This window comes from Pezoporus flaviventris, unplaced genomic scaffold, assembly GCF_033815535.1.
Source record: "Pezoporus flaviventris isolate CSIRO_AGI_PZ_B2104156 unplaced genomic scaffold, CSIRO_AGI_Pfla_v1 ptg000047l, whole genome shotgun sequence".
Taxonomy (NCBI): Eukaryota; Metazoa; Chordata; class Aves; order Psittaciformes; family Psittacidae; genus Pezoporus; species Pezoporus flaviventris.
Window position 1 is genome coordinate 2,800,828 of NW_026892595.1, and position 22,456 is coordinate 2,823,283.

A 22,456-nucleotide genomic window follows, 5' to 3' on the forward strand; every position below is an offset into this window, starting at 1 on the left:
TCACGGCACCTGTCTGAAGAAACCCTCTGTTATATTTCTGTGAGAACAGACAGTGAGAACCCCCCATGCACATATTGACATGAATAACCCCCTGCACCACAGCCTAGGTGAATGCTTTGCAGACTGCCAATGGGCTGCGATGTGCAGACCTTCCAGCTTCTCCTGTTGCGTTAGTATCTCTTACTCTGCAAATGGTGCTTTCATTGCACAAAGTATTTAGATGTATGAAGAGGTTTTCCCAAGGAAGGGAAATAATGACATGGGAACAGCAGTTTCTCTAGTGGGGAGATCTGGTAAATGCAGAGATCTCACAAGTGAACACGTGCAGTTTTCTGTTGTTATTTGTAAGCTCTTTTCATGTGTGTTTTCAGGGAGGTGAGGGGTAGTGGTCTGAGATTAAGGGACCTGCATTTGCACCGTCACCGTCACCTTGCAGAGCAGTCCTTCACCTGCTTTCCTTTCTGCTCCCTGCACCGTGTTGGTACAGGTACATGTGTGGTGCTGTGGTGAACCAGACCAATCATTTGGACCCAGTCTAAAATAATATCCCAGGCTAAAGTAGAGAAAGAAAAAGTTACCAGGTTTTCAGCAGGATCAGCTTTTCTGCTTTGCATCACTGGGTTCCTGCCTGGACTCCAGGGATGTGGGGGAGAATGACATAGGGACCTTTTTCAAAGGTAGTCCTGGCTTAAATGCAAATAAAACTACTGCTTAAACCACAGGACATATAGCTCTGTATTCCCTCTTTTCTGTGTGCGGGTACTGGCCAGCTGGCAGGCCACTGAGCACCAGTGTCCTGGTTCAGCATGCAGGATGGAGTCCTTAAGCAAATACATATGAATATGTACGCACACACAAATATATATATCTGCCAAAGTTACCAGCCTATGGGCTGCAGTGGTTCCTTGGATACAGTGAGGGCTTTTTTTCCCTTGGAAAGCAAAGCAAAGACCAGACCCACCAAGCTGGAGGCAGCTGGTTTGTTTGCTCGCTTCTCCTGGGCAGCTCCTGCCCTTTTCCCAGTGCTCACTGCTGCTGCCAGTGCTCTCGGAGAAGGATGCAAAGGACTGAAGGGCTCTAGTCTGTTAATTTATTTTAATGAATATAAATTAATGCAGCTTTCTTTTCTCTGGCTTGCAGATATTAAAGGTCAGTATGACTCACAAGCATGATCTGTCTCATCATCAATAGCAATAATACATTAATCACCTTCTGCAGCCCTGTTACAGGTGGGGGGGAGCAGATAGGCAGGGTTGGGTGAAGGCATGGGACCATGCATAGCTCTCCAGCTGCTGCAAGCACAAGGCAACAAGCACAGGGCAACCCAAGTGATTTCCACAGCCCTCATCTCTGCAGCAGCATGTTTCTTTGTGGCTTAAGACCCCTCTAGTGGTTAAAAAAGGACAGGTTAGAGGGTGGAAAGACTCTCAAAGTATTCAGCCAGTCATAAAAATAAAGATCACAGTGAAATCAGGAGCTAATGCAAAGCTCCCTGTAAAAGATGGAGAGAGCTGCTTCATCTAAGACTTATTTTTAATTTAGTTTACTTTTTCTCCATGTGTTGTTTTACATGTAACTCTATTAGCAGCAGATACTTAGCAGTAATAACAGGGGAACCCAGAAGAAGCCGACCTCAATGGCATGATGGCACTGAAAAGGTTTGGGACATGATCACGAATCTTTCTGTCAGGGAAATCTGCAGTAAGAGTTGGCAGGGAGGAAGACGCAGCAGCAGAAACTAAGCATGTTTGTAGAAACTTAAAATGACATTATGGACCTCATCCTGGGACAGAGGAACCGAGCTGCTGTGATATGTGGGGGACTACACTAAATTGTCCTTTCCATCTCCCCGTGAAGGTCTGTCTAATCTTACCTGTAATGGCTGAGTAGAACTTTTCCCCCTGAAAACTGGAGGAAGAATGACAAAAGAGGAGAGAAATTAGCAGCAGGAGTAAAGTATGGCACTCCCTGGCCAATCCCATAAGCACTAAAATGCTTCAGCAGTTTTATGTCATTTCACAGGGTAATCTTCAGCCAGCCTTGTCTAGAGACACTAGCAGGCTTCAGTGCTCAGTGGTGCAAATCATTGAGTGGCACTGTGAAAGTACAAGGAGAGGGAATGATAAAATGTTTTCATGTACCTTTTCATGTGACCTTAACCCCCCAATTCTCTTCACAAACTGAATTCTGCTCAGTTACACCACTCAGAGTCCTTTGAAGTCAACAGATTTGCGTTAGGGTAGCAGAGTTTTACCTTAGTTGGACAATCTCACAGTGTAGTGAGCCAAAATAATTTTTTTGTACATTTGACTCTTTTAGGATAGAGTGATCTGTCACTACAGAATGGACCTCTTGAGTGAAAAAGGGGTCATTCTCAGAATGACTCAGTCTTTGCTTTTGCCACAGTTCTTCAGAAGAGACCAGTAAGCATGGAGACAAATAGATGGACAAATCAGGTACTTCTGATCTCTGCCTCACCCCTTGAATAACTGAACAAGAAGATAAAAGAAAATTTTAGGAAAGCTGCACACAGAAAACAGAGCTGAACTTGGACAGCAAATGTTTCAAATAATGAGAAAGGTTCTTCAAGTGTATTTCAACTTGTATTTCAGTGGGTCAAAGAGTTACTGGGTCAGATATGAAAAAAATAGATCTGGGAAATGCTGAGACAATTCTAAAATGAAGGCTCAGATGGCAGTGATGGATGGTTCTGGATTTCCAGTGTAAACAGAGGTGTCAGGGCTAGAAGCCAAGGTTTGGCACAAAAGAAAAGGTTCATATGGAATCAGTTCTCTTAGCTCTCAAGTTGAAACATGAATTTGGTATCAACCTAACCCTGTTCCTTGCTGCCAGTAATGACCCTTTCAATGATTTCAATGGCAGCAAAGTTATGCTAAGAATAAACTCCTTCCCCAAACCTCTAAATATATACAGTATATATCAGCCACCAAAACTTATGGCTGGAAGGCCTTCTTTCCAGAATTTGAAAGCGTTCATACTTAACTTTAACAGCATATCACTCTTTTTCATATATATATATGCACACACACATATATATATGTTCTGTATTCTTTTCTTGCAGCCTAATAATACTCAAAAGCCAGCTCCCTATGACAAGGAGCTGTTTTTAAAAATGGAGAAACAGAAGGTCCTGTGGCTTGCAGACTCTTTGGCTGGGAGTCACCTTCCAATGCACAGTCTTGAGAATTCAGGAGTCCAGATTCCCTCTCCTGTCATGAGGAAAGTCCAGGCCCTTGAGAGGACAAGGTCTCCACATCTCTTAGACACTGTGTTAAGTGGCATGAAACACCTTTTGGAGCCGCTTTTCTATATCCAGGAAGCTTAGAAAATGGATTCTAACTAAACACCCACCTATCCTCTGGGCAGGTGAAGGCGGTCCTTGAACAAAGAAGGTTTTGCTGTATACTGTGAAGTCATTGCCTGGAAGGCAGGAGCACCCCCATTTGGGGGTCTTCACCCATTCTTCTCTTCCTCACTTCAGAGAGTAAAACCTAGACAGGAACTCAGGTCTGCTCCTTTCCCAGGCAAGTATCCCAAACCCAGCTATGTTATCAAGTCTTTTTTGTTCTCTCACATGCCAAAAAGTTTTTAAATAATAATAAATAATTTAGCTTTTTCTGTATATTGTAAAAAGATATAAACGTGTGACATGACATATCCTCTCCATACCTTTGCTTTCGAGTGCTTGATTTTCTGGTAATTGCTGTCCCTTCAGACAGCAGCCTGAAGGGTTTATCAGTTGAGTCACACAATGAAAAAAGACCCTTCTGTTTTGTTGGGATATGGTCTTGTAGAGGCTTTGAGAGGACGTGTAGGTATAGTTCATGTATCTGGACAGGTCAGAGCATGGTGGGGATTAGCACCATGCCACCAAGGTGGCACTGTGCACCAGGCAGCCAAGCCAAGACATGTCTGGATGATGTGTAGGTTCTAGAGGACATATAATGCCAGAGGATGGGCAGGAATTTAGTACCCAAAACTGTGGCATTTAGGTGTTGACCTTAAGAGGCAGGTTAACAAGTCCCTTTCGAATATCACCTCGTCTCCCAATAAAACAGGAAAATTGGGAGCCCAAATCCCACTGTTCTGTGTGATGGTCAGGATTTCAGGAGCCTGTGGTGTCAAGGGGACGCTAGCACCTGTTGTTACTCCTGAAAATGCTTCCTTTTACTACTAAGAACAGTGTAAAGTAAAGCAATTTTCTTTAGAAAAAAATAAATTCATTTTTGCATCCACAGTAAAAATGCGTCTTATTCTAGATTTAAGTGCTAACACTCAAGTAATTTACTTGTTAAAGAAATGAAATAAAAGCAATCTGTAACAAGGAGTGTGCTGTGGAATGCAGGGCTGGGTGGTGGTTCTGGAAAGGAAGGGTATTACACCAACACCGCTTTCTTTGTGATATATTAAATACAACCTGTGCTGACACCTGAGCACAACTTTGAGGTTGCAAGGGGAGGAAACGTAGGCAGTAGTGAGTCTATCGGAGGACTGGTTGGACCCAATAGTATGTTCCAGTCTTCATATCTTCATTTTCCTTTGGGGAAGGTTGTTTTGATAACATTTGGTATAAAGGAAGGGGCTGACTTCTCTTGGCTTGGATTATTTCATGGTAGTATAGGCTGTGAAGGCATCTGTTCAGGGCCAGGGGACAATGAATGGGACCTTTTCCTCTCCACAGCAGAACAAGACTTTAATGGTCTAGTGGAAGTAATTCTGTGTTGAAAAGGAAGTTGATAAAATAGAACATAAACTTCCCTAATAGAGGGTTTAATTATCAGGAAAGCCAGACTGAATGAAGCATTTGAACAGAACCATTTCATTGCTGAAAAAGGGATTGATTATTAATCCTATGTCTCCAAGGCTGCTTGATTTATTCAGGAGGCCTTGGAATACCTAAGAAACCACTCGTGTCTATATGTGTGCATGTGCTTGTACATCTTTGTGTTGCTTTGGGTTTGTTGGGGATTTTTTGCATTCAAACAGACTGCCACTATCCTTTAAAAAGCCTCCAATTTTCTTTGACTTTACCTAGATTTCCAGCTAAACTGGTGTATCCATGTTCTGGGTTCAGCAGTAGCAGTCACTTTTTCTCCTTCTTAGTAGCTGGTGCAGCGCTGTGTTTTTGACTTTTGGCCTGGGAACAGTGCTCATAACACTGATGGTTTTAGTTACTGCTCAGTAATGTTTACTCTGACCAAGGACTTTGTGAGCCTCATGCTCTGCCAGGGAGGAGGGGAAGCTGGGAGGAAGCAGAGACAGGACACCTGACCCAAACTGACCAAAGAGGTATTCCATACCACAGCATGTCATGCCCAGTATATAAACTGGGGGCAGTTACCCAGCAGGGTTAGATCACTGCTCATGTCGGCGGGTGGTGAGCGGTTGTATTCTCTTCCCTTGTTATTTCCCTTATCTTTATTATTATTGGTGGTAGCAGCAGTGATTTGTGTCATACCTTAGTTACTGGACTGTTCTTATCTCAGCCCGTGGGAGCTACGTTCTTTTGATTCTCCTCCCCATCCCTCCAGGAGCTGGGGGAGGAAGGGGGGGAATGAGTAAGCGGCTGTGTGGTTCTGAGTTACTGGCTGGGTTTAAACCACGACAATCCATATGATCAAGCTGAAAATGGCCAAAACAATCAGGTCGCAGAGTTGGGAAGTAGGCACAACGGTAATAACTCAAAGGCTTAAAAAGCTCTTAAATTGCCATTGCATTCTTCAACACACAAGCATGGCTATCAAGGTTTAACTGCAGCAGAAGGACTTATTTGTTTATGTTGCTGTTTTTCCAATATACAGTTGGAAAAGAAAGAACTGTGCCTGACGATGATGGGGTATATGCCTGTAAAGTTTTAAATGCAGTTCTGGTATTTAGCTTTTACACTCAATGAGATTAAAGACAGAATCCATCCATACAACTTACTCTAATGACTTCTTTGTAGCTGTTTAAGGTAGCAAAATCATGTCACAGTGTCTGCTGTGGTCAGGCAGTAGCAGCTAATTTTGGAGGAGAAAACAGTCTGTGAGCGTCCTGCTGTGAACTCAGCCATGGACAAACTATGCAGGAGTGGGCTCAGGGGCTGCCAGGCTGATGAGGAGCCCCTGCAGGGACCTCCTCACCTCCATCCTTTGCCCTGCATGGCCAAAGCTGTGCTTGTTCCCTGCGTCTGCACCGGGGCTGGTCTCAGCATGGCCCTCCCAGACGCCCTCTGCAAGGAAAGCCAATGCTACACCAAGTTAAGAAGTTGGGTGTTTACCTTTTTTAACACCAAAATAATGATAGGCTCATCACCTGGAGGGTGGATAGTGACACAAACTGCTTTTCTACCAGTGTAATTTATTTCTGTTCAGGACAGTGTTACGCTTCCATGACCATTTTTACTGGTAGAGAAGTAGCTGCTGTGTCTAAGGCTGTAGTAAGGGTGAGACTAGGGGGTTTGCTTCACATATATCCAGTTGAACAGTAAAATCCATGTGTGCAAATACATTTTGAGATATGCAAATACATTTTGAGGCATGCAAATACATTTTGAGATATACAAATACTGAGATGTACAAATCTGTTGCTTTTATTACTCAAAGCAATGATCCACCCTGGGTGGCAGAATAGGGTCAGCTAACAGTGATATTTTCCAAACAGGCAACATCACCCTGCAAATGCTTTCTTCTCCCCTGCTTCTCTTTATCCTGCCCAAGTACCTAATGACATAGATCCAAGCTAAGGAAATGCAATGGCAGCAAAGTCTCAGCTTGAAAATAAAGCTATTCATAGCCCCTGCCTTGCTATGCTTGGAAATGAAACGGACCATAGGATGGTCTGTGTGGGTCTGGCACTGACTTCTTCAACATGAACAAGCAACAAGCTGTAGGACTAGTGAGCTGGTGGGGGTTCCTGTGAGCTGCCAGGCTCAGTTTCACCTTGGAACCAAATCTTCACAAGGAGGGGGGAAGGAAAATTTCTTTCTAGACAATTTCCACTGTTGGTGTATTTATACTTCGACCATGGGAGCTTCTGAGAGGCTTTGGAGGCTTTGGTAACACCAGTGATCTGTATGAGGACCTGGCCAAGGAAAATCATCTCAAGGCACTGTGTGATGCTCATACAATAATGCATGTTAAACCCTTGTGGGGATGATGGTATTTGGGCTTAGTGCTTTTAGTCTGCTGTAGCTGAATACTGATTGTTTAAAACAAGAATAAACCAAGGCTACACCTATGAAGAAGAAATCTGCAGAGATCTTTTGTGTATCACTTAGGCAGCTTTATACAGCAAGTCCCATGCAATGTGAGTCTGTAAAACTTTCATTTAATTTTTATTATGAAAGATCTCTGTGGAGTAACTCTTCTTCCAGGATCAGACTCTGTCCTTCTATGGCGTCTTCTACATGAGCGGGCACATCCATCTCTCAGTGCAAGGGTGTGATTCCTATGGTATATCAAATGCAAACTCAATAAGAACATGTTGTCTCTAGATCTACGGTAGGTGTGTGTAAAAATACATACTGGCATTTTGGGGCACATTCAAATTGATTGCTGAGCCACAGTGAAAAATGGTCAACAAACAGTGAAAGAACAATTTTACTTTGCATTTTATTCACTTAACAGAAACATTCACTTATCAGGTATCACTGAAGTGCAATTTACAGAACTTAGCAGCAAATTCACATATGTAAATTCAGATTTATTTTCTTTTGCCTTTTTGTTTGTTTTTTTTTTACAAATATTACAAATTTACATCCATTAGTACAGTATTGCCATTCACTCATGCGTGTTATGTACAGAATCTTCACTAAAGAATTACTACTGAGCAATTTCAACTTTGCTTCAGGAAATGCTGTGTGTAGGTCACATGTGCTTCTGGGATGTGGTCCCATCACACTCTGTTGCTGCACGTAATGAGAAGAAGTAGACTCTAAGGTCATATTCAACCCTACTGCAAGCAGGTGCATCTCCATTGCCTTTACCAAGATCAGCTGATGCCCACTTGCAGTGGGGACTCAGTTTGGTCCCTGCTACTAAATTCATTCTGGCAGCTGAATCCAGCATTGCATTTACGTATTTCTTGCAACAAAGGATAATTCAATCCCACTACACTTTTTGTCCTTAAAAATAACCAGGCACGGTGTTTGGTTGTTACAGTAGCTGCAACACCGGCCTGTGGAGCCATATGCATTAGTTGAGCTGACGTCATGCCAGGGCTGGAGAAGGATGGATGAGGGCAGGGAGATGTATGGAGGAGCCATTGAGGTCTCTTGAGTGGGCTAGATAAAGACTAACCTGGAGAGGAAAAGTAGAAGACGTTGCTTTCCCCTGCCGTGTGGATCTCTGCATGGAAACCTTGTCCTCCTCTCTGGTTGCTCTGTGGTTTCTCTCTATTGGTGGGAGCTGCCAGAGCCCCTCGAACCACCGCTGTCATTGTCACACAGAGCTTCTCCCACACCTCCAGTCATGGACCACAGCCCCCCACCTGCTCACTGCCCCTCTGGACACCTCTGCTGCCCAGGTCACACTGTACCAGTGACAGCTTGGTTGGAGGCTGGAACCATGTGGAGGTACCGGGAAGCTCCAGAAGGTGCCAGAAATATTCTGAACGATAATCAGAAAAGCTGACAAAGTGTTTGAAGTATTGACAAAGTGGTTACCATAAAATGGTTCCACTATTGAAACTTCTCAGGTTTTTGGTATTTTTTTTTAACTATTTCTACTCTAAGGATTATTTTTATATTTTTGGTAGTTAATATGGAATGTATTATTTCACTGAAAAGGGTTCTGGAAGGGGAGAGCTTTGTTTTATCTAATTTAAAAATTCTAGTTTATCACAATTGTCTTTATACAAGACACTATAGATACATCTTGTAGTTTATAATCTAAAAATAACATCTCATCAAAATACTGTAGCTATTCTATTGTGGGCATCAATAAACAACATATTTACTGTATATGGCTCTCCAAACGTGATAAACCCTATACAAAGAGCATCTATCTTTATTGATAGGAACAGTTTCCCGTGTAAAGGAAATTACATGGAAAAATATGAGCCTTGTGTTGTTTGAAAAGTAACTCAGCTTGACAGTTCTGAGAAAATACCAGGACAATTATCACCAATCAGTAGCAGCATGTTATATACAGATTTATAGAGAATCACAGGAATAAAAAGAAAACAGCAGTTATATACCCGCAAATCCTGTCATTTGAAAAACCAAAAATGGAAAGAAATGTACAGGGCGTTGGCTCTGCGGTGGGACTACCAAAGCTCAGCTCTCCCATGACTGTATCTATTTTCTGCATTCTGATGAAATTTGTGGTGGTTCAAAGGTGAGATTATATCAGATCCGGCCATAGTTATGAAGAAAATATTTAACTGTTGGGTGCTACTCGTCTCTTAACAGAAAACCCTACCTGCTTTTTCAGGCTGCGTGAATAATAATACTTGGTATTTACACAGAGCTAGAACTTGAAAGTTCTTACACTGAGTAAATCCTTACCCAAGCCAGTAGTTGCATCTGCTGTACTTACATCAATTGGACTGTGTGGGGAGGTAAAACGCACTGAAAAGAGTGACAGAATCTGGCTTACACTGCTACATATTACCAGAGCACTTTGATCCTGACAAGTTCCTTAGAAGTGAAGAAGGTAAGGAACACTATTCCCATTTGAAAGGTGGGGAAACTGAGGCATGAAAGAGCCAGGTGTCAAATGTGCTCTCCCATTTGGGATGTCTGAGTTGCAGCTACCCAACCCAGTGGTTTTTCAGGTGTATGGAGCACTCCAAGCTCATACCCACTTAATTTAGAGCTGTGATCATCTCAGAAGCTTGGAAATGCTCTGAGGCAGCTCCAGCCTGCCTGATTTTAGGCAGCTACCTGAAACTGCAGAGTGAGGAACATCATCATGCTGGCCTCCACTCTCAGCCCCTACAGAGCTGTGCACCTCTGCAGGCAGAACAGGGTTGAATCGCCCTCTTGACAATCATCTGCATCCCAGCTGGTATCTAAAGGGCAGGTGTGATGAACTGGGCCTGGGTAACTAAAACTTGTGGTGTGCAAAACTTGTGGCCAGATTTGGAGATTTGGTAGGAAGTGGTCTGTCCAAGGCATCAGAGGGAAAAAGTGTAAAAACTAAGGGAATCCTTACACCTGGCTTTGTGCTCAGAGTCAGAGGTGGAAAACATAGTTTAAAAATTGCCAAATTCTGTCTTACAGATTTGGGCAGCTAACAGGATGACTTTTGCATAGAAGTTAGGCACCTTTTTTGTGGATGATTATGGATGCTCTGAGACCTGCTGTCATGCTGTGTGCCTGGGGTACTTCCAGCTTTGCTCACTATTTTCCATTATTCAGTGATGACTCTTGCACTGATTGTGTGAGGGAAAACAAACTCTATTTTGGATCAGGCAGGTGGTTTGCTAGCACCTCAAATCAGGAATAGCCAACAGCAATTAACAATGAAAAGCGGAATCTCTGTGAGGGTAGCACTATAATTTGGGCAGGTACATTCTTGGGAAGGGATAATGAAAAAGCAGTTTTCTAAAGTTGAGTTCAGTGCATCAGACACATTTCTATTCATGTATTTCCAATGCAGAATTAAAAGCAAATATTCCTGTGGAGGTTGCTATTAAATCTCAAACTTCTTCAATTCTCTCGACTCACGCGTCCTGCCTAGCCTTCTCTCCAGCTGATTTGATCCAGTCATGTAGCAGACGTGTCAAGTGATTTATACAGTTAGTAGGAACTGATCTTGCTCTGGGGGTTTCTTCACCCAGGTGCCCAGACCAGCTTTCTGAAACGCTTTAAACAGCTGCTGCTTGACAGACTGGTATGTCTGAGCCACCAGCTTTGCCTCGCTGTACACTGATGGCATGTCTCCATGGCTCGGTACTCGTGTGCTCAGCTGCAGAACACAAATCAGGGAAGGGGGAAAAATAATATAATAATAAAAAAAGCAACCAACAAGCCAAAGGAAACAGGAGGCTTCAGTAGCTGCATAATCTTTCTGTCTACATTTCATAAGCAACAAACAAACTATCACTGTGCTTTGTGTGTTTGCTTTTGGTTTAACAACAAAAATACGGGGAAGCAATAAATGCCTGTGACATGGTTTTGAGCCATTGTGGAGAGAACAGGGTAAACAGCTTTGCTTTGGAGTAGGCATAGGACGTGGCAAATCTTGGTGTGTTTTACAAATGCAAAATCCTGCTTCCCAGGTAAGATGAGTTTTAGGGACAAAAAAAGGGAAAAATCCTTTCTGGGGAGCCTTAAGGAATGTGCTCAGTTTAGCCTGGGAAGGAGAGCAGCTCAGTGCTTTCAAGTAATACCAACAGACACAACAAGGAGGTTCCCCTCCCACACTCTCCCCTTTCCTCTTATTAATCTGTTATTGTTGGAAATGTTGTGGAAGCTGCCCAGGACAGAGCAGAAATCAAGCATCAGGATTCATGCTGGTGTGGGAAAGTGAGTGCTCTGGCAGGACACCGGAGCTGATCATTCGGAGCTGCCATAGGAGACAGAACCACATGTCCACTGCCCCTCACCACCTGGAGCAGACATGTGAGCGTGTGCACCCTTTGCTTTGTATAAGGACTAAAGGACTTCCTCTGACCTGTCCAAGTCTCAGTGCCAAACCACCAGGAAGGCTTTGACATTATATGAAAGAAACTGAGGTCTTGGAAAATGCCCTTAGAGCAAGCTCTAAGTCCAATGCTTACACACCAAGGAAGTAGCACCCTTGCATGAGAACGCACCCTCAGACCACAGCCTGGTGAGCAAACAACTCTCTTTGCCTTCTCAACACTCTTTGCCTTCTCTCTAAAGAGGAGAGATGACAAATTAAAGGAGCAGGCAGATGTACAGCCTGAAATGAACTGCTCCAGTCCATGTGGTGCTAGTGCACCTAGGGGCTGCTCTGGCTTGGGGGTGCATTGGCTTAGCCATTGAGGGAGGGTGATGCTGCCAGCCCAGGAATCAGGGGGCCACAAGCTAGCCTCACCAGTAGTGGTCTCCCTCCAGCTGCCCCTTTGTCCCCAGAAGTGGACACTGATGACATTACCAAATGCTTTGGATTGTCAAAAGCAAAGTGCCCTGCTCAGCCATGAGTTACTCTCTCCTGCTCAGCCCAAACCCACCCCTGGTGGGAGCCAGGTCCAGTCCAGCTCTCCCGGCCATAGTTCTCTCCATAACCTGCCCTGGGGCCCAGCTTGCCTCAGATTTTGTTCCTGTGAGGATCAATCCCTTAACTGATTCTCGCCCTCCTTCCCATGCCACCTGCTGTGCAATAAATAGTCTGGGACCTGTGCCATCAAACTGTGGCTGAGCCCTGGGCATGAAGCCCAGGTTGGTCCCTTCTGCTCCCCACCAAGGAGGAGGGTCCCTGCTAGGACAGGTCATGACACTGGCTGGGATAGAATGAGTCTCACCAGCCTCCATCCCTGGGCTCCTCTGCAGAGCAGAACAACTTGTTCTCCTACCTTACCATCCTGCCTGACTGCTTTCCCAAATGACTTCACTGGTGGAAGTGACTCCAGACTTCCCTGCCACTACTCTGCCTTGTTCTTTTCTACTCCTTTCTGAATAGAGAAAAGGATTTGGCACTTGTTAATAAAATATTTTCTTCTTGTCCTTGTTTTCTCCCATTCTGCATGGACTGCAGGACAAGTCTTTACAAGCCTCCTCATGGCAATTCAATATTCTATTGGTGAAAATAAGTGGGCTGATGAGACACTTTGCATGTTCCTTTCTGCTCCTCCTGGACACGGTGCTCAACACTTTGGTATCTGTGTCCTTCTCTCCCTCAGCACTTCCTTGAAGGGTCAGGTAAGAGGAGAAATGGAGACTCCAGAACCAGGAATAATGAGAGGAAAATTTCCTTATTTCACATCAAGCTTTTTCCCATACGACCTGCATCCCTAGGTTCCACCATGGTTTTGGCCACCCCTCTGTCCTGACACAGTTTCCTGTCTGTGGGAAGTAACTTAAGTGTGAAGGCAGGTTGACTTCAGTGCCATTTCAAATAAGGGGAGTTCATGGTTATCTTCCCTAGAGAAAGCAGGGCTGTCAAGGTGTGGTGCCCATTACAATTAAATACAGCCTGTAGTTTTAATGCCATTAAATTGTACTGCTGCTGAGTATAGTGAAATTAGAGAGCCTCCAGCACCTGGCCACTCACCTTAAGAGCTGTATTGTTGTATGGGTACATTAGCAGATCCGGGAGGGTGGTGAAGAGGAGGGGAATGGGCAATCCATAGCACTTGCTTTAGCTAACTTGGGTGAGAGTGGGATCAGTTCAGGTTGGGAGTGTAAATCCCTGTGGAACAATAAAGTGCAGTAGATGCCCCCAAGGCAATGAGAAATATTTCCCTCAGGCTTCTAAGACTTAGTGAGTTGAATACTCCCCTTAGAGTCAAAGGGATACTTGGGGTAAGATGCTTAAAAGATTACCCAGTTGTGCTTGTATGAACACTTTACAGTCTCGTGGCTTTTGGCTGCTCATCTGAGCATGGCTCCATTGCCAAAGACAGCCAGAACACCCATCTTCCCTCCAAAACCAGCTCAGCTTTCTCTGGACTCATCTCCATAGCAGACCCCACCGGCTCTCAGTTCCTAATCCTCTCCTAGGCATTATCAGGAGGAACACAGGACACCTGTGGAGGCTGCAGCTTCATCATGAGATTGCTAAAACAGGGTTGACACCAGGCTAAAGACTAGCCCAGGTGGGGCTGGCAGCAGTGTTCTGGCAGTGCATCAGACCTACCTTTCCATGAAGCTTTGCCCACCGAGCGAAGAACATGTGCTTGCAGAGTCGTGAGGGAGTCCCACAGGTCCTCTTCCCTGTTGTAGCGTTGATAACCTCCAGGTCGGTGCTCCCCACAATCCAGTTCACACTGAAGCCGGGAGATTTTCCGGGCTGCCGAGCATCAGCATGGCTAATCCCTGGCAGGAGAGAAGGACACCAGTAATATCCAGTTAAACATTAAAACCTTCAGAGGCTGCTAACATGGTGAGTTGCTGTGGAACATGGGATATTGCTGAATGAACACAGTAGCATTGTGCCCTGTATGCGCTATTATCACCTCCGGTTAAATGTTACCAGGCTGAGTACCTTAGAGAGACATAATTTAGCAATTCCTATAGATCTTTTTCCACCTTACATGCAACCTTTCTTTAGCCTAAGGAAAGCCATTAGATATAGTGTGTGCTATTGACAGCAGTGTGACGGTTGCTGAGTGAAATCTTTCAGAAAGGCTTTAATGGCATAACTGGTTTTTACAAGGAGCGAATCAGCAAAGTGCTTTTGCCATGAATTCCTCCAGGTGAGCTTTCCACGGTCCAGCATATTTATCTGCTATTAACTGCTGGGGCCTGGCTGTGACAGGAAGTCTAGATCACAGGGAGTATCCACAGGGGATAAGGAAATACAAAACATACATTTCATCATCACAGAGAGAGATTATTAGATCCAAGTTAATAATGACCTTGTAGACATTGCAGACCTACACAGAAAACTCTTGTTCCCCACCTTGTGTCTACCTGCAAGATTCCTACCCTATATGGGTGCAACAGTCTCTTCAAGAGATAGTTACTGTCCTAATGGCAACATTTTGGACATCTTTAAGTGGGATGCATCTCATTTAATTTTAGACAGCTACAATGATGATGTTTTCAGTCATCTGGGGTGACTGTATGACCTTTGTGTCATTCGCATAGCAAATTTTAGACATCTGAATCACATACTGGAATCCACAGTCTACAAGGGTGAGACCTCCCTAGGCTCTAAATGCAGATCAGGGCTGCAAGGTCAGGTGTGGGTGTGTGTATGAGAGAGAGTTATTTTTAACGAGGAAAATTCTTAACCATTTAGTGTAGTTCCAACCTTTCCGTGACTCTCTGTTGCTTTCTTATTCCCTATACCTGGAACCAGGGAAGGATTAGTCCTTGCAAGGAAATAAGGGGAATAAAGAAAGTGGTTGGTAAATGCAACCAAGTGAGCTCTGCCTTGCTCATTAGTGCTTTTGTGAGCAAAGAACCAACACTGAGAGCCTCCAAGGCTGGAAAGACAAAGAGACATGAAGCAGTCTGAATACGTCGGAAAGGGGGGCACTGGATGGAGTGTCTGCATTCAGCTGTTGAGCCCCTCTCTGCTGATTTGCTCCATGGGCCGCTAGCCTGCAAACCTGGACAACAAAAGCCGCTGTGAACAGGCAGGTGGGACTGTGCTGGTGGGAGGAGCTGCCTGGCACAGCCACCGAAGCACAGGCCACGGCTGGATCTCTGCTTCCAAATGGCAGCTCCCACTGGAGCCCCTGCTTGTGGCCGCTCCAGCAACAGCTCAGGGTTTGCACAGCTTGATGGGACCTGCTTTCGCTGCTCCTGGGTGGAGGGTAACAGAGACAGGTCCTTTGTGTTTTTTGCTGAAGGGTTTCAAAGAGTTTTGCAGAGAGCGGGAAGTACTGATATGGGCTGTTCAGAGAGGAGGAGATTAAAGGAGAGAGATCAAAGCCCCTCCTTTCCAAAGTGCCCCGTCTTGCTCAGGGATCTTAGTTTTGGAACAAGTGCAAATTATGAGCATCTGCTAATCTCCCGCAGAGTGGGAAGGAGATGGGAGTTGGTGGGAATGCAGCATTCATCACCATGTTAAACATGCCAAGCTTGGTAAGCCCCTGAGGGAGACCATGGGAGAAGCAGAGAGCTGCACAGTCAGTTAAGGCAGAGACGCTGCCTCTGCAGGCACCTCCTGTGTGGGGCCTCTCATCATCATGGGAAGCAGTTATCAGTGAAGGACATGCTCCCTATCCACTCCTGTTCCCTGTGTGCTGGGAGGGAGCTGCAAGAGCCAGATGAGCATGCACAGAGAGAGAGGTGGCCATTGAAGGGAAAAAAATACATAGCATTACCATTTTGTATCGGTGGCAAAGCTGGAATTGCTGAAATCATCTCAGTCACTGGGACTGAACTCACTACTGTGTATAGATGAGAATTACAGCTAAGTCATAACGTCAGCCAGGATTTGTAAACACATTCATATCGTATTAATACCTCTCTCAATTTCTTTTCCCCCTGAGAAAACAGATCAGTCTGCATCTAAAACTCCGGTTCACCTAGGCAACAGGATATAAACCAAGAGCTTGAAAATCAGATAGCGCTCTGACGCTAGTCAAATGCCTCTATACATAACAAGATGCAAACGGATCAAAATCAGCTGTTTGACACTATGCACCACTCTGTCGAGATAGCACCCAAAAGGTTAGAGGACTTGAGTGCCAAAAACCACGACAGCAAACACCCTGACAAGCAAGGTTGCCACAGGCCACTAAATAAATACAAATGTGAAAACACTGACCAGAGGAAATTAAGGAAAGGCTGCACGGAGGACAGAGCAGGCTGTGGGTGCCCACCAAGTGGAGGCTGTACACCCTGCCCAGCCTGGGACCTCTCTCTGCTCTCAGTGGACCACTGTGAGAACTGGATGTTTGCTGCAGTGCCTGGAAAACCTTCCATGCTGGTTTGGCTCTTGTGTTTTCTCTTCCCAACTATCACATATAAGTACATGTGTTTATGTAACACATAATGATATCGTCACATCATTTTCCAAATGCAAGAGAAGAGGCTTTAAAAGAGAAAACATGAGCCTCATGACAGATGCAAATATAGAGCCTAGGTATCTCCTCTGATTGTTGGTTTTGGTCTTTCTTCAACACTTTTTTTCATGTTTTTCTTTTGACAAATAATTGTTCTGATTCTATTTGAAAAAGAACAACCAAATAATCTAGATAATTTTCTCTCCTTTATGTAAATCATCCTCATTAAAAACAACACAACAACGAGTACAATAGGAGACTGTAGAAACTGGAAGGAAAAATCTTTGTACAAATAATATGAACTTGAGTATTTTGGGATATGAACTGAAATCTGTTTTCATTCTCCTCGCAAAACCTCGTGCCTCTTCAAGATACCATTTAGAATGGCCTCAGTCTTCAGAGAACATGAAATAAAAATGACATAGGGATTTCCTTTCTTCTAAAAAATACACCCAAGATTAATCCCAGTGAATGAGTGGATTTCCACCTGGCCGGGACTGGTGTGAGCAGAAAACCTTACTGGTTATTTTTCTGAGGGGCCAACGAGTTATCTCAGGATCTCATCACACACCATGACTCTCCTCTCCTTTGAAAAGCTTGTACTGCTACGATCAAGTGACAAATAATTGGCATCCTTATATTTGAAGGACTCTGCAATTTGAAATGCCTGGCTGGTCTGATCACTGAGGCAAGTGTGGGAGATGGAGTTGTCTGGCTGAGATTGCTGGGGTTTGGTCTCTAACACATTTGGTATGGCTTTTGGTAGGTGCCCATCTCCTCTGTCACTGGATATGCTGTCAGCACAGTTTTCCAGGTAAGGGAAGTATAGCACAAGGCTCAGCTATGTAAGCTTTAAGCAGCATTGGCTCCCTGGGATATGTGGGGGAGAGAAGATTACAAATAATGGCTTTAGAGACAAAAACAATGTAGACAGAGAGAGGCAGATTCCTCCCACTGCTTATCCTGGGCTGAGAAAAACCCACAAATACCACTGAAAGCAAAGCAAAAGCTTTTATAAACACAGAAGTCTCTGGGAGGGAGGAAGGAAGACAGCCATGAAACAATCAGATATTTAAAGTGACACAAGGATCCCTCTGATGCATTCCTATCTCTCTTGAAATCTCTGGCATTGACTCTTGGACATAAATAAACACTTGGGCCAATATAAGCTATTACTTTTATGCTGCAAGGCTACCCCAGCAAAGCAAGAGCTGTTCTGTGGTTAAATCTCTTAATAAATCCCTTATTGTGTTTTCAGCCTTTCAACAGTTCAGGTGTATTTCCCTGTACATCCCACAGAGTGAAAGCGGGTGTGATTTTTGACCTTAATGTATGGATGAACTTATAATGCGTTATGGCTGGCACAGGATGAGATCACCTTCTCCAGTAGGAGATGCGAGGGCTTCTACCAGGCTGGGGTGTGCTGTTCTAAAAGAACAGCCAGGTTTGGGAAATGAGGAGATTTTTCTTAACCAGCTGCAAGTCCTTTTCTCCCTCCTATAACTGGTGTGGAAAGGCGGGGGGGGCTGAGTCTTGCCCTGTCTGGGCCAAGGCAGGAGGGACAGGAGAGGACATAGGATGGAAGAGGCATGTGGAGCACAGATTCCTGGATACTTGCATTGCAGTCTTTGGCTAGCTGCACTGAAGAGTTAAAAAGTGGAGATAAGCTCTTCAAATAAGGATGAGCCTTCTGACCTACTCACCTCATAACACATACATGCACATCACACTTGCCAGATGTACTAACCACACAGAACCTGAGAATTTCCCCAGTGGCTAAAGTATCACTTCTGCCTCAGCCAAACTGATTTTGTCACAAGGACATGTTAAAACAAAACCAAACCAAAAAAAAACGAGACCATAAAATAAATAAGGGGTAAATCAGCGCTCTCCTGACTGAGGAACCTAGAGGAGTTTGAAAGTCAGTGGTGTACTCCCACTAAAACATAGAATCATAGAATAGTTAGGGTTGGAAAGGACCTTAGGATCATACAGTTCCAACCACCCTGCATGGGCAGGGACACCTCACACTAAACCATGTCACCCAAGGCCTCGTCCAACCTGGTCTTGAACACTGCCAGGGATGGAGCATTCACAACCTCCCTGGGCAAGCCATTCCAGTGCCTCACCACTCTAACAGGAAAGAATTTCCTTCTTATATCCAATCTAAACTTCCCCTGTTTAAGTTTTAACCCATTACCCCTTGTCCTATCACTACAGTCCCTAATGAAGAGTCCCTCCCCAGCATCCCTATAGGCCCCCTTCAGATACTGGAAGGCTGCTATGAGGTCTCCACGCAGCCTTCTCTTCTCCAGGCTGAACAGCCCCAACTTCCTCAGCCTATCTTCATATGGGAGGTGCTCCAGTCCCCTGATCATCCTCGTGGCCCTTCTCTGGACTTGTTCCAGCAGTTCCATGTCCTTTTTATGTTGAGGACACCAGAACTGCACACAATACTCCAGGTGAGGTCTCACAAGAGCAGAGTAGAGGGGCAGTAGATCACCTCCTTCGACCTGCTGGTCACGCTCCTTTTGATGCAGCCCAGGACATGGTTGGCTTTCTGGGCTGCAAGCGCACACTGCCTGCTCATGTTCATTTTCTCATCGACCAACACCCCCAAGTCCTTCTTCGCAGGGCTGCTCTGAATCTCTTCTCTGCCCAACCTGTAGCTGTGCCTGGGATTGCTTCGACCCAGGTGTAGGACCTTGCACTTGTCATGGTTAAACCTCATGAGGTTGGCATCAGCCCACCTCACAAGCGTGTCGAGGTCCCTCTGGATGGCATTCCTTCCCTCCAGCGTATCAACCGAACCTCACAGCTTGGTGTCATCGGCAAACTTGCTGAGGGCGCACTCAACCCTGCTGTCCATGTCAGAGACAAAGATGTTAAACAAGACCGGTCCCAACACTGATCCCTGAGGGACACCACTTGTTACTGGTCTCCAGCCGGACACTGAGCCATTGACCACAACTCTTTGTGTGCAGCCATCCAGCCAGCTCTTTATCCACCAAGTGGTCCATCCATCAAACTGATGTCTCTCCAATTTAGAGACAAGGATGTCGTGTGGAACAGTGCCGAACAGTTTGCACAAGTCCAGGTAAATGACATCAACTGCTCTACCCCTGTCCATCAGTTCTGTAGCCCCATCATAGAAGGCCACCAGGATTTCCCCTTAGTGAAGCCTGCTGGCTGTCACCAAGCACCTTGCTGTTTTTCATCTGCCTTAGCATGCCATCCAGGAGAATCTGCTCCAAGATTTTGCCAGGCACAGAGGTGAGACTGACTGGTCTGTAATTCCCCAGGTCATCCATTTTCCCCTTCTTGAAAATGGGGGTTATATTTCCCTTTTTCCAGTCATCGGGAACTTCACCTGACTGCCATGATTTCTCAAATATGATGGCCAGCGGCTTCGCAACTTCATTCGCCGGCTCCTTCAGGACCCACAGACGGATCTCATCAGGACCCATGGACTTGTGCACATTCAGATTTTTAAGATGGCCTCGAACCAGATCCTCTCCTACAGTGGGCACAAGGTCTTCATTCCCACAGTCCCTGCATCTGCCTTCCAAGACTTGGGTGGTGTGGTCACAGCCTTTGCCAGTGAAGACCGAGGCAAAGAAGTCATTCAGAACCTCAGCCTTCTCCAAATCCCATGTAGCCAGTTCTCCTGAGAGCTTCCTGAGGGGGCCTACATTCTCCCTAGTCTGTTTTTTATTTCCTATGTACTTGTAGAATCCCCTCCTGTTATCTTTAATACCTCTAGCTAAGTTTAATTCTAACTGGGCCTTAGCTTTCCTAGCCTGGTCCCTAGCTTCCCAGACAACATCCCTGTACTCTTCCCATGCCACCTGTCCTTGCTTCCACTTATTATAAGCCTCTTTTTTCATTTGAAGTTTCCTCAGGTGCTCCTTATCCACCTGTACAAGGAGGTCTCCTGGCCCTCCTGCTGTACTTCCTTCTAGTTGGGATGCAACACTCCTGAGCTTGTAGCAGGTGATCCTTGAATATCAACCGACAGTCTTGGGCCCCCCTGCCCTCTAGGGCTATATCCCATGGAACCTTACTAAGCAGGTTCCTGAAGAGGCTAAAGTCTGCTCTTTTGAAGTCCAGGGCAGTGAGCTTGCTGCATGCTCTTCTCACTGTCCTGAGGATCTCAAATTTGAGCATCTCGTGATCGCTGCATCCAAGGCTGCCCTGGAGAGTCACATTTCCAATGAGCCTTTCCCTGTTGGTGAGCATGAGGTCAAGCATGGCACCTCTCCTTGTTGGCTCCTCTATTACTTGCAGAAGGAAGTTGTCTTCTACACAGTTGAGGAACCCCCTGGATTGCTTGTGCCGGGCCGTACCCTCATTCCAACAGATGTCAGAGTGGTTGAAGTCACCCATGAGAACAAGGGCCTGTGAGCGTGAGGCTTTTCCTATCTGTCTATGGAGTGCTTCATCCGCAGGTTCTCCTTGATCAGGCGGTCTGTAACAGATACCCACAGTAATGTCTCCCATAGCTATATTCCCTTTAACCCTGACCCACAAACTCTCTGTGGACTGCTCACCTGTCCCCAGACCGAGTTCCATAGTCTCCAGCCTATCCCTAACATAAAGGGCAACTCCCCCTCCCCACCTGCCGGGCCTGTCTTTTCTAAAGAGCCTGTAACCTTCCATTCCAACACTCCAGTCATAGGAGCCATCCCACCATGTTTCTGTGATGCCTATTATATCATACCCCTGTAGATGTGCACACATCTCTAATTCCTCTTGTTTGTTCCCCATGCTACGGGCATTTGTATAGAGGCATCTGAGCCGAGCTCCAAATGAATCCGGCTCATTGGCTGGAGCAGCTGGGATATTTCTACAGTGCTCCAAGCATTTATTATAGGTTCTGGCAGCTGACTGGGTGTGTTGGGATGGAATGATGCCCCCCTCCCCCAATACATCTAGTTTAAAGCATCCTTGACCAGTCTGGCAAGCCTCCTACCAAAACTGCTCTTTCCCTTCCTTAGACCAGCTCCACCAGCCCCCACTAGACCTGGCCTACAAACTTGGGTCCCATGTTCAAGACACCCAAACCCCTGACTATGACACCACCCTTTTAACCAGTTATTAACCTGGCCAATCCTCCTAGCCTTTTTAGGGTCCTCCCCTGTGTCCTGGAGAATTGATGAAAAGACCACCTGAGCTCCAGAGCCCCTAACCACCTCCCCCACGGCTCTGTAGTCCTTCTTTATGTTCCCCAGGCTACTACTATCTATGTCCCTAGCACCCACATGTATCACCAGGAGTGGGTAATAGTCCGTGGGACTTACTAGAGCAGGCAGCCTCTCTGCCACATCCCTGATCCCTGTCCCCAGTAGGCAACACACCTCCCTTGAGAATGGGTCAGACCAACAGACGAGTGCTTCTGTCCCTTTCAGTGTAGAGTCCCCTACTACTACGACCCACCGCTTTTTCCTAGCGGCACCAGTAGAGATCTTCTTTAGCAGTGCACCAGCCGGCTGTTTCTGGTGTGAGCGTTTCCTCATTAGCCCCCTGCAGGACAGCAAAGTGGTTGTGCGTGGGGACAGGGGTTTAGGGGGAAGCCCCTTGCTTTTGGTTGTCCTTTTCCTTCTTGTTTTTGTTGTTTTTTTTGTCACTAATTCCCAGCTTCCCAGGTTAACGGCCTCCTTCTTTCCTTCATGAGGTAGAGGTGAAGCTCGAGGCCCCTGCACAGTTTGGGCCAGGAGCAAGCATTCCTGCTTCCTCTTAGCTTCCCTGACATCTCGCAACCTATTAACAGCATCCCGCAGCTCAGCCCCTGCTGCAGGAGGACCTCCACCAGGGAGCACCGAGTGAAGCCCTGTCCATTGTGCACCCTCCCCTCACCAGACCA

At 45.6% G+C, this 22,456-nt stretch overlaps 1 protein-coding gene across 1 annotated transcript in view; it reads right to left on the reverse strand.

Moving 5' to 3' along the window:
- Positions 1 to 9,862: 9,862 nt before the first annotated feature.
- ADARB2 (adenosine deaminase RNA specific B2 (inactive)) overlaps positions 9,863 to 22,456 on the reverse strand; it is a 310,582-nt gene continuing 297,988 nt past the window's right edge. The window contains exons 9-10 of the mRNA XM_061468035.1: positions 13,770 to 13,948; positions 9,863 to 10,913 (exon numbers count right to left, since the gene is read on the reverse strand). Of these exons, the coding sequence (XP_061324019.1) occupies positions 10,737 to 10,913; positions 13,770 to 13,948 (356 nt within the window). The 3' untranslated portion in view covers positions 9,863 to 10,736. The remainder of the gene's footprint in view (positions 10,914 to 13,769; positions 13,949 to 22,456) is intronic.